This window comes from Diceros bicornis, chromosome 3, assembly GCF_020826845.1.
Source record: "Diceros bicornis minor isolate mBicDic1 chromosome 3, mDicBic1.mat.cur, whole genome shotgun sequence".
Classification (NCBI taxonomy): Eukaryota; Metazoa; Chordata; class Mammalia; order Perissodactyla; family Rhinocerotidae; genus Diceros; species Diceros bicornis.
In genome coordinates, this window is record NC_080742.1 from 56,954,247 (window position 1) to 56,967,500 (window position 13,254).

Genomic DNA, 13,254 nt, shown 5'->3' on the forward strand with positions numbered 1-13,254 from the left:
TTATCCACTCATCCGACAATGGACGCTTGTGTTGCTTCTCCCTTTTAGCTGTTGTAAATAATGCTGCTATGAACATGGGTGTACAAATATCTGTTCGGAAACTTGCTTTCAGTTCTTTTGACTATATGCCTACAAGTGGAATTGCTGGATCATATGGTAATTTCTATTTTTAATTTTTTGAGGAACCACAATACTGTTTCCGTAGTGGCTGCACCATTTTACATTCCCACCAAGAGTGCCCAAGGGGTTCCAATTACTCCACATCCTTGCCAACACTTGTTATTTTCTATTGTTTTTGGTAGTAGCCATCCTAATGGGTGTGAGGTGGTATTTCATTGCGGTTTAGATTTGAATTTCCCTAATAATTAGTGATGTTGAGCATCGTTTCATATGCTTATTGGCCATTTGTGTATGTTCTTTGGAGAATGTCTACTCAAGTCATTTGCCCATTTAAAAAAATTTTTTTGTTGTTGTTGAATTGTGTGAGTTCTTTATGTATTCTGTATGTTAACCCGTTATCAGATATATGATTCGCAGATATTTTCTCCCATTTTATAAACCTATAAAATTGGTTGCCTCTACTGTGTTCTTAATTAATCCTCACAACATCATTCTTACCTTTTTTTTTTAGCTAAAGAAGCTGAAGTATAGAGAGGTTTAGTAACTTTTAGTAACCTCTGGTCACCCCTGGTTTCATGGTTAGTATGTGGTGGAGCAGGGATTCTGACTCACACTGACTGCCTCTAGAGTCTGCATTTTTCACCACCACATTATTCTCAATTAATTTCTTGGCCAACTTTATGAAAACAAATGGCCTTAGTTTCAATGATTAGCTTATGTGGAAGGCCTGCTTTAAGAAGCAGATTGATCTACATTTTTAAAAGTACAGTTGATCCTCATTATTTGCAGATTCTATATTTGTGAGTGTGCCCACTTGCTAAAATTTATTTGTAATCCCAAAATCAATGCTCGTGGTGCTTTTGGGGTCATTCATGGTCATGTGCAGAGTGGCAAAAAATTTGAGTGTCTAGATGAACACTTCCTAGCTGATGTCAAACACAGTGACTCTCTGCCTTGTTGTTTTAGCTCTCATGTTATAAACGAGTTTCCTTTTCATGGTCTGTTTAGTGCCATGTTTTCCACCTCTATGTGGTTTGGGTTTTTTTTTTTGGTGATTTTGCTGTTTAAAATGGTCTCCAAATATAATGCTGAAGTGCTGTCCAGTGTTCCTAAATGCAAGAACGCTGTGGTGTAGCTTACAGAGAAAATATGTGTATTAGATAAGGTTCGTTCCAATATGAGATATAGTATTCTTGGCCATTGAGTTCAATGTTAATGAATCAACAATATATTAAATAAAGTATCTTTCAACTGAAACGCACAAAAAACAAGGCTATATACTGATTGGTTGATGAAAATGTTGTAACTAGAGGCTTGCAGGAACCTAATCCTATATGTCCCCTAGGAGCAATGGTTCAGTGTTCACTAATTCAGTGTTTGCTGCGACCTTATAGAACATAACTTTGAATAGGAGAATTGACTGCATTTCCTAACTATCATTTAAATTGGTGTATCATGAAGGAAATCCTCATTTATGATAGATAAATGAACTCTTGTAGAATCCCAGGGTACATGATGTTTGTGTTGTAATTCAAAAGGTCCAGTGGGCTTTCACATCTGCCATATCAGTAACTCAATGGTAGGTATGGTTGGTATATCCTCATTCTAGATAAGGAATCACCACGCAGAGAAGTGGTGTGGGTTGCCTGAGGACACACAGGTAGTTAGTGGTATAAATGGACCTACAACCCAGTTTGCCTGGTTCTTTTTTGGTGTGAATTTCCCTCTTTCATTTTGCCTTTCTACATTTAGAATGAGAAAAGAGACTAAAAGCTTTCTGAGTACCTGTAATGTACCAGTTCAGGTGTTAGTCGTTTGATGCATTTGATCTCATTTGCTCTTCTCAGTAACTCATTGTGACAGGAGATGCTGCAGTATTTCTAGGGACCAAACTGAAGGGAAATTAGGTATTTTCCTAAGGAATTATGTGCTAACTAGTGCTGGTAGAATATGAATCTTGATTCTCCAAAGAATATGTTTTTTTGTTTCTTTGTACATTTGTTTACTAAATGTCCCAGAAGAGAGAATTGGCCCAACATAAATGTATAATTTCTCAGCCTGACTTTCTAATGGCATTGCAAAGTATCTGATTAATGTTTTCACCCATTTGGATTTATGGTTTCACATATGTCTATAAAATATAAAAAATTAAAGTTAAATACAGAAATATTTCTCTGAAAGTTGTCCAAATTTAATTTGCTATGCCTTAAGAGATGATTAATTCATTATTCATGGTATGAAGTGGATTTTTTTTGTGAAGTGGATTTTTATTATAAATAAATGCTTTCTTTTTAGAGTGAACGAAAATGTCTTTATTTAAAGCCCGTGATTGGTGGTCTACTGTTCTGGGAGAAAAAGAAGAATTTGATCAAGGCTGTTTGTGTTTGGCTGATGTTGACAATACTGGAAATGGACAAGGTGAGCAACTTATGACCATGTATCTTGGAGCAAAGCTTTACAGAGATGAAATAAAAATGACTTTTTAAATGTGTACTTTATAGAACTTAAGTGAACTGTCATAATTATGCCCTAATTTTGAGCATAGTTTTCCTTATAAGTAGTATTAAGGTAGCAGGCTGTTAAATATAGTCTTATTTCTGTTTTGTTGTTTGTATTTTTCTGGTTTGTGTTGATTCTGTCGTATTATTTGCTGGAACTCAGAAAAATATCATAAGGTCTCATTTAATTTGTTTTTATTTGTTGCAAAATTAGGTTTCATAGGGTAGAGCTAGTAAAATAGTTGGAATTTTGAAAAATTTTATTTTTCAGAAATTATTTGCAAGAAAAATTGTATTCTTTTAAAATTGAATCTGTGAAAGCCATTTATACCAGAATGGAGAAATTATGCTAGCTGTATTTGTTGGTAGCAAACAACTGTTAAATCATTGCTTTCATTTTCATATTGTGATACTAGAAACAACATTCTGTCTTATTCTTATATTATTTGCTCCTCTTTGCATCTTCATATTTTTTAAGTGGTCCTTAAAACATTTTAGTTCTGTATCATTGCTACTTGAAATTTGTATTTGGTTATGATTTTTAGTCATGAGTTTTTTTTTTTTTTTTTGGAATCCAGATAGTCACTGGCCTCTTAAAAAAATAAAACATTATAATCATTCTTTTGTTCAGTATATATAAATATTGTCTCTTTACACTTTTATTTATTCTATTTCTCTTGCCTATAATACAAACAGTAGAATCTGGGGGACAAGGTGAAAGGAGAAAATTATATTGGCAAAGAAGAGTGGGAGGCACTGAACTGTACTGAGAACCCACTAAATTGTTTCTAAGAAAAATCTGGGCCCTGCCCTCCCACTGGTGGGAGATGGGAAGGCCTTCTATTCAGATGGTGTCCTGAGAGGTTCCTTGAAGATGATCAGCCCTGCTTCCTGTCTAACTGTCTGTTAAAACTTATGATTCCCCTATTATTTGGCGACATAGAAGAGTCATACCACAAAAATGCCTGCTAGAGAGAATAATTTCAAACCCACTTCTGCCTAAACTATCTAAAACTCAACTTGTTTGGAAACTATACTTACTGATTGTCTGAATAACATACTGTTCACTCATCATTTCTATTAGAGCTCCTCACTGTGGTGCCACCAGTGGGTTATCAATATGCTGAGAGTTGCTTCCCCCCAATTTGTGGCCAGCTGTGAGCAACTTCTTCTGTTTTCCCAAGCATGCTATATAAAAATTGTCCCATGTGTGTCCCACATAGAAAAAAAGCACTGATTATTATTTCTCAAAGCCTGGACCAGTGCATCATAATATCCTGGGGTGATTATGATATATGAAGATTTTCTATCCCAGATGTACAAGATCCTATAAGATCATATTCTCTAGGGGTAGGTGGATTGGAGGAGGGCTTAGGTATCTGCATTTTTGACAAACTCCAAAGTTGAATGGTGGTACACTAAAGTTTAAGAATTATTAGTGTTGATCCTATGGAGTGGAAGGTTAATGAGAGCAGTTTGACCTGATATGCTCTGTTTGAGATCAAAATGACTAGTAGGCAGAATAGAGGTAGAGATTTGGGAATGAGCAGTATGCTGGTTGTATTTGAAGCCCTGAGAATGGGTGAAAATGCACAGAGAGAGAAGGTGGAATAAGAGGGAAGGAACCTTAGGACCATAAGCTGGAGAATTCGAGCATTAATGGGGGAGGTTTGGAAAGGGTAGTCCATAATAGCTTCTGAGAAGGGCAGGCAGAGAGGCAGGAGAACCCGTTGGGCTGGTACCTGGGACACAAGGTTTAGTGACATGAAGACTGAAAAGTTTCCATGCCATTTAGCAGCAAGTGGTTCATTAGTGTCCTTGGTGAGGGTGGATGAGTGGGCACAATGATAACAAAATCTAGATTTGCAGTGTGTGAAGGAGTGGGAGGTGGGGAAGACTGACTGTTTTTGGCCCTTTAAAGAAATTAGCTGTGAAGGGAAGAAGGGAGGAAGATGACTGGGGACAATGTAGGGTAAAGAGAAGTGGGAAAAATTTAATATGTAGCAGAGAGGATATAATTGATAGAGCAGGGATTCAGAGAAGACAGAGATGGGATGAGGTGCACAGATGGAATGGTTAACCTTAAACAGGAATGAGAACTTTTTTTCACTGTGACAGAAGGCAAGAAAGTAAGAAAGGATACAGATGAAGAGAAGTTTGCAGGTCAGGTTGGGAAGATGAGACAATAATGCCAGTTCACTCCTGCTTTCTTTGAGGTAATCAGAGAGTGAAAGGATGGTATTAGGCATCCTGAATTTGTTTTAGGCGAAGCCAACTTGATACATAGAAGAAGGATTCCTTGCTAATCTTGAGATCCCAGTTGAAATTAGACACCATGCATTTAAAGTGGTACCTGCTTTCCTGCTCTTCTCAATTCAAGATTCAGACTGTCTTGGGGGTTAGTGAGAGTGGGGGTGAAAGAGAGAATCTGAATGGTCCAGCTTAGATTACATGCCAACCTGTGGCCTAGAGGGAGAGTTTATTACACGAATCAGAGTAGAAAACACATAGGGCTGACTGAGAAATAGCTACGTTTATCTTTTAGCTACTCAGCATTTACCACCTCACATGGGGCAACCATCCCTTGTACAACTGCGCATGCATGTGTTCTTACCCATCTACAGTGAGAGATAAGCATGTGCACCTACTGCCTCAGATGCACTTTCAGGGAGCCCTGGCCCTTCAAGTCCAGGCGTTCTGGGTAATATCCCTTTCTCGTCATTCAGTCATGGTCACGATCCAATATTCTGCTGCCTCTAGACTAAGTGGTACGTACAATCTGTGTTCACAACCTATATATTATAGTTGAGGAAAAGAAGGTGAGAAGGAAAAATTTTAAAACTTAAGTTGAAGGAGTAGGAAAAATTGCATAGTAACTTAAAGAAGTCATGTTGGGGGCTACTTTCTTCTTTTTTTGCAACTGGTCACCAGACTGTGTAACTATGCTACTAATTGTTTTTTTTTTTTGCTTTGGTCGACCTTCTGTCTGGTTAGGGCTCTTGGTCTTCAGCGGAGGTGAAGGGACCAGAGAAGTGGTCTAGACCTTCATTCCTGAGGGATCTAGAACACTGACACTTGCTTGAAGAGGATTGTAGTAGTTTCGTTTACTACTCATCCAGACAGTACAAGGAAGTGCCCATGGAGATCCCTGGGTTTCACTCATACTTCTTTCAGCCCCACTGCGCCCTTAAGAGATGATGAGGTAGTCCTGGTTCCTGCAGATTGGGTTGTGGCAGTACATGTAAAGATATACTCCTGTCCCTGTCAGGTGAAAGCAAACTGTTTCTGTTGGTCTCTGTTTTAGAAAGGAGAAAAGTGTATTACTAAGATATAGAACTGTACTCAAGCAGATGGGTTGTGTTGGGCTCCAAGAAAAGACAAGATGAGTCTATAATGAGTCTATAAGACTCATTAGATTTTAATATTGGCAAATTTGGTTATTAAACAGGGATGTGCTAGGAATCATCACATATGCATGTTTAAATTTTTTGGCATTGAATTTTGGAAACCACCTCAAATCAGATCTATGAGTGGTATTGATTTTGATTTTCCCCCTAGTGGGGAGACAGAGTTCCATTGACTTCCATTTGGCCCTCCCAATGATATATCCTTCACTGTACATATTAGAGAACTAAATGGATATTCTACCATTTTCTACAGAAATACATTTCCTTTAAATTCTCAGAAACTGGGTGAGAAATCATAGGTAGGATTTGCTTTCCCACTGGATGAATTAAGTTAAAAAATTCATTTATCACTGGGTCTCCATAATTGGCAACAACAATATCTTTCAGGGCTTCCAGAATTAGTGGTAACTCAGAGCCAATATTCAGCAGTCTCACAAGGTTTAGGTATTTCCCTTTCTTCAGTACACCTGGATAAATGACTACCAGTCCTGTAGGGAAGGATCTGAGGAAAATTCATATTAGGCATGTTGGTGTTACATCAATGTCTGTACACAGGCTTGTCTTTATTCAAGTGGCCCTGAGTCTGTAAATTGACTTAAGTGTGGGAGTGGGTGAGACGCCATGACTGTCTAATATGGTAGCTTGAGTTAGTCCTCTTTTTCATAGACCTGGAATATTTTTGGTTATAGACTTCAAAAAATTCCTTAATGTGATAAACACATTATGATACATTCTTACAATTGAATACTACGCAGTAATAAAAAAATAAATGAACAGACAAAGCCCAAAATCAGTAGAAGAAGGGAAATAATAAAAATCAGAGCAGAAATACATGAAATAGAGACTTAAAAAACAATAGAAAAAATTAATAAAACCAAGAGCTGGTTCTTTGAAAAGATAAACAAAATTGACAAACTTTTAGCTAGACTCACCAAGAAAAAAAGAGAGAAGGCTCAAATAAGTAAAATCAGAAATGAACGAGGAGAAATTACAATGGACACCTCAGAAATACAAAAGATTATAAGAGAATACTATGAAAAGCTATATGCCAACCAATTCGACAATCTGGAAGAAATGGATAAATTCTTAGAATCATACAACCTTCCAAAACTGGATCAAGAAGAAATAGAGAATTTGAATAGACCAATCACCAGTAAGGAGATTGAAACAGTAATCAAAAACCTCCCCAAGAATAAAAGTCCAAGACGGCTTCCCTGGTGAATTCTACCAAACATTCAAAGAAGACTTAATACCTATCCTTCTCAAACTCTTCCAGAAAATTGAGAAGTGGGGGAAGCTCCCTAACTCATTCTACGAAGCCAACATTACCCTGATACCGAAACCAGGCAAGGACAACACAAAAAAAGAAAATTACAGGCCAATATCACTGATGAACATCGATGCAAAAATCCTCAACAAAATACTAGCAAATCGCATACAACAATACGTTAAAAAGATTATACACCATGATCAAGTGGGATTTATTCCAGGTATGCAGGGATGGTTTAACATTCACAAATCAATCAACGTGATACACCACATTAATAAAATGAAGAATAAAAATCACATGATCATCTCAATAGATGCAGAGAAGGCATTGGACAAGATACAGCATCCATTTATGATAAAAACTCTGAATAAAATGGTTACAGAAGGAAAGTACCTCAACATAATAAAGGCCATATATGACAAACCCACAGCAAATATTATCCTCAATGGTGAAAAACTGAAAGCTATCCCTCTAAGAACAGGAACCAGACAAGGATGCCCACTCTCATCACTCCTGTTTAATATAACATTGGAAGTCCTAGCCAGAGCAATCAGGCAAGAGAAAGAAATAAAAGGGATGCAAACTGGAAAGGAAGAAGTGAAACTGTCACTATTTGCAGATCACATGATTTAATATATAGAAAACCCTAAAGAATCCACCAGAAAACTTTTAGAAGTAATAAATGAATATGGTAAAGTTGCAGGATACAAAATCAACATACAAAAGTCAGTTGTATTTCTATACACTAACAACGAAGTAGCAGAAAGAGAAACTAAGAATACAATCCCATTTACAATTGCAACAAAAAGAATAAAATACCTAGGAATAAACTTAACCAAAGAGGTGAAAGATCTGTACACTGAAAACTATAAAACATTGCCAAAAGAAATTGAAGAAGACACAAAGAAATGGAAAGATATTCCATGCTCTTGGATTGGAAGAATTAATATAGTTAAGATGTCCATACTTCCTAAAGCCATCTATAGATTCAATGCAATCCCTATCAAAGTTCCAACAACATTTTTCACAGAAATAGAACAAAGAATCCTAAAATTTATATGGAACAACAAAAGACCCCGAATAGCCAAAGGAATCCTGAGAAAAAAGAACAAAGCTGGAGGTATCACACTCCCTGATTTCAAAATATACTACAAAGCTATGGTAACCAAAACAGCGTGGTACTGGCACAAAAACAGACACACAGATCAATGGAATAGAGTGGAAAGCCCAGAAATAAACCCACACATCTATGGACAGCTGATATTTGACAAAGGAGCCAAGAGCGTGCAATGGACAAAGGAAAGTCTCTTCAACAAATGGTGTTGGGAAAACTGGATAGCCACATGCAAAAAAATGAAAGTAGACCATTACCTTATACCATACACAAAAATTAACTCCAAATGGATTAAAGACTTGAATGTAAGACCTGAAACTGTGAAACTTCTAGAAGAAAACATAGGCAGTACGCTCTTTGACATCGGTCTTAGCAACATATTTTCAAGCACCATGTCTGACTGGGCAAGAGAAACAATAGAAAAATAAACAAATGGGACTACATCAAACTAAAAAGCTTCTGCACAGCAAAGGAAACCATCAACAAAACGAAAAGACAACCTAACAATTGGGAGAAGATATTTGCAAACCATACATCTGATAAGAGATTAATGTCCAAAATATATAACGAACTCATGCATCTCAACAACAAAAAAACTAACAACCCAATTAAAAAATGGGCGAAAGTCCTGAACAGACATTTCTCCAAAGAAGATATACAGATGGCCAACAGGCACATGAAAAGATGTTCAGCATCATTAACTATCAGGGAAATGCAAATCAAAACTACAATGAGATATCACCTCATGCCCGTCAGAATGGCTATAATTAACAAGACAGGAAACAACATGTGTTGGAGAGGATGTGGAGAGAAGGGAACTCTCATACACTGCTGGTGGGAGTGCAAACTGGTGCAGCCACTATGGAAAACAGTATGGAGATTCCTCAAAAACTTAAAGATAGAACTACCATACGATCCAGCTATTCCACTGCTGGGTATCTATCCCAAGAACGTGAAAACACCAATGTGTAAAGATACATGCACCCCAGTGTTCATTGCAGCGTTATTAACAATAGCCAAGACTTGGAAACAACCTAAGTGCCCATCAAGGGATGAATGGATAAAGAAGATGTGGCATATATATACAATGGAATACTACTCAACCATAAGAAATGATGAAATCCAGCCATTTGTGACAACATAGATGGACATTGAGGGTATTATGAAAAGTGAAATAAGTAAGAGGGAGAAGGTCAAATACCATATGATCTCACTCATTAAGTAGTAGATAATAACAACAACAAGCAAACACATAGAGACAGAGATTGGATTGGTGGTTACTAGAGGGGAAGGGGGGAGGGAGGAGGGTGAAAAGGATAATTAGGCACGTGTGTAGTGATGGATTGTAATTAGTGTTTGGGTGGTGAACATGAGAACATGATGTAATCTATGCAGAAATAGAAGTATAATGATGTACACCTGAAATTTACTCAACATTATAAACCAATGTTACCGCAATAAACAAAGAAACAAACAAACAAAATAAATAAATGAGCCACTGGGGAAAAAAAGGCCTTAATGAGTTGCCTGTTCATTTCATTCCTGTGGATCCCATATTAATCATAGGTTGAAATCTGTGAAAGTTAGACTGTTACATGAGATCTGGTTACTATAATAGTCCTGTTATCTGTTTTAATAATAATACATACACATTTTGATTCTAGGGGTTAAATTGTCACCATGGGGACTTGGCCATCCTGGCTTCCTCTTATCCCTGAGGATAGGGCTAAGTTGAAGTTTAATCTTGGTTATTTAGTGAGTGGAAATGAGGATTAGGGCATGACAGGATACACAGGAAGCTCAATGGCGAGTGTTTTAGAAAGTTTGAGGGTTTCAGTCTTCTCCAAGCCTTCTAGACTTTGCCAGTAACCCCCTTATTTTTTTTTTTTTTAATAATTTTATTTATTTATTTTTCCCCCCAAAGCCCCAGTAGATAGTTGTATGTCATAGCTGCACATCCTAGCTGCCGTATGTGGGACGTGGCCTCAGCGTGGCCAGAGAAGCGGTGCGTCAGTGCGCACCCAGGATCCGAACCCTGGCTGCCAGCAGCAGAGCGCGCACACTTAACCGCTAAGCCACGGGGCGGCCCGCCAGTAACCCCCTTATGACAGTATAATCCCACTCCTTCTGATCAATGTCTTTTATGCAAGAAACATGGAGAGACTGCGAACTCACTTGTTATTATAATTTAAAACCTATAGAATCAATCCCTGAATTAGATTCTTAGTGGTTAAGCCTTGTTGCTATAAGAGGTACTTCTCTCTGCAGAGTCCCAAAGATCCAGAGTTTTATTCTTTACCCTGAGATGAGAATTTTGAGGTTTAAACCTATCCTATTATCCAGTGCCCTTAGAAAAAGCCATCTTACATATGGTTTGGCATTCCTCATGTTCAGTTGGCATGTGGCAGCAGCTGTCCAGTCACGAGAGTGTCATCTGCAACGGGCACAGGGTCCCAGATGCCTGGAGATGTTAACTTGATTAACCGTTCTGTCGCTGTGTACCACGCTACTTAACCCCACCCAGAATATGAGCAGGAGTCTTACTTCTTTGTGCTTCAGCTCAGCTCAAGAACCAATTTCCAAATATCCTTGCAGGAATTGGTGCCTGCAGTTTATTCTCTGGTGCCAATTTCTATATCAATTAACTTTTTTTTTTTTGCCACAAGTTACAGGAAACAACTATGATAAATGTAAATGAAAGAGAGATTGAAGGGCCAGCCCTGATGGCCTAGTGGTTAAAGCACACTCCGCTTTGGTGGACTGGGTGCAGTTCCTGGGCGTGGAACCACACCACTTTTCTGTCGGTGGCCATGCTGTGGGGGTGGCTCACATTAAAAAAAAAAAGGAGGAAGATTGGCAAGAGATATTAGCTCAGGGTGAATCTTCCTCAGCAAAAAAAAATAAAAAGTAAAAAAAAAAAGAGTGAGATTAGAATGAGAGTAACATAGCTCTCCCAGATACAGGAAGAGTTGAATTGGCCAAGCCTTAGTGGGGGCCAGGAACCAGCATGGCTCCAGAGACCTCCAGGGGGCTGCCATCAGATAACCTAGCACCAGATTCCAGATAACATGTGTGTCTCTATTCAGGATTGAAATTCCCAGAATAGACCTCTCTTATAGAGTTGTTATGAGGATTTAATGACTTATATGAGGACATATAAGCTACTTAGCCCGTTGCCTGGCACATGATAAGCTTATCTTAATAAGTATGTAGAACTCCTACTTTTAAGTAGATGGAAAAAAGTCAATGTACTGTAGTAACCCAGGGATTTCAAAACTGACACCCAAATTGTTAGTTTCCTAGGGCTGCCGTTAACAACACACCACAAATTGGGTGCCTTAAAACAACAAATTTATTCTCACAGTTCTGGAGGCTAGAAGTCCAAAATTAAGGTGTTGGCAGGGTCGTGCTCCTTCTGAAGGGTCTAGGATCCTTCTTTGCCTCTTCCAGCTTCTGGCAGTCCCGGGCATTCTTTGGCTTGTAGATGTATCACCCCAATCTTTGCCTTCGTCGTCACATGATTGTCTTCTCCTTGCATGTCTCTGTGTCTTCACATGGCATTCTCCTCCCCAGTCTCTGTTTTCTCTTCTTATAAGGATACTGATCGAGTCCTATCACACACCTAATTGAGTGTGACCTCATCTTTACTTGGTTACATCTGCAAAGACCCTATTTCCAAATAAAGTAACAGGTATTGGGGGTTAGGAATTCATCATATCTTTTTGGGGGACACATTTCAACCCACCACACCTATCCTGCCATTTCCCCTTCTTGTACCCAAGACTAGACATTGTTAGTCAGAGCACTCTATCTAGTGAGGCCTCAGAATCCTTTGTAATACAGGTTTTTAATGTCCACAGCCAGCTGTAGAGTTGGTACTCTGTGATGAAGTGAGTTTACAACCTTATACTAGTCCTCTGATAAAAGGAGGACTTGCTTTGACTGAGTTAAATTGTGACTACTGATACCAAATCAAGGCTTAGGAAAAATTGTAGTATGTAAGTACATTTGAATATTGGTGGTGTAAAGCTATTTTTGAAAAGCTATATGTTACTAAAATAAGTTCACTTAAATTACATCTTCTATTGGCAGATTGGCCTCTGTATATGAAGGAAGACTGGATTCTTTTAATTTTTAGATTTCTCTTTTAGATATTAGAAAGTTTATTTCCAAAGAAATTTTGTTGCTAATGTTTGTTTCTTCCTATATCTTTTTAAAAAAATCTCTCTACAGATAAAATAATTGTGGGTAGCTTTATGGGATACCTAAGAATCTTTAACCCCCGTCCTGTAAAAACAGGAGATGGAGCTCAGGCTGAAGATTTGCTTCTAGAAGTGCATCTGCGAGATCCAATACTGCAAGTGGAAGTAGGAAAATTTGTTTCGTAAGTACAGCCCACTAATTCTCGTATTTTATTTTACTTGGAGTATGTCAATCCCTTACTGTGTCACTTTTGTGGATTCTTCAAAGCAAAATAGACTATTCATGAATTAAATATATTTTCTGGATATTGTCACCTAGGTGTTCTTCATGTACTGAACATTTTTTACATGGAAACCTGTACATTTAAGATAGAATAGTTTAGAACTTTTTAAAAATAAATGGTAATAGACCTAAGATGTCTGACATATCAGAAGCTTAAAGGAAAAGAGATAAGCCTTTGAAAACCAAATAAAGAAATAGAAAATATTCACTTATTTAAAGCACTAATTGTCCAGGTTATATAAATGTCTGTTTAAATAATTAGACAAAGTAGCAGTTATGCTATTAGGTGCATAACTTTGAAGCTTTAAAACTAATTACTTATTTGGGGTAGAGAGGTCCTTAGTTTCTTAAAAGAAGCCA

At 37.7% G+C, this 13,254-nt stretch overlaps 1 protein-coding gene across 2 annotated transcripts in view; it reads left to right on the forward strand.

Moving 5' to 3' along the window:
• The window catches only part of BBS9 (Bardet-Biedl syndrome 9), a 433,858-nt gene that overhangs the window by 14,027 nt on the left and 406,577 nt on the right, over positions 1-13,254 (forward strand). For both annotated transcript variants that reach the window (XM_058528025.1, XM_058528034.1), the window contains exons 2-3: positions 2,416-2,538; positions 12,643-12,793. In XM_058528025.1, the coding sequence (XP_058384008.1) occupies positions 2,427-2,538; positions 12,643-12,793 (263 nt within the window). In that variant the 5' untranslated portion in view covers positions 2,416-2,426. The remainder of the gene's footprint in view (positions 1-2,415; positions 2,539-12,642; positions 12,794-13,254) is intronic.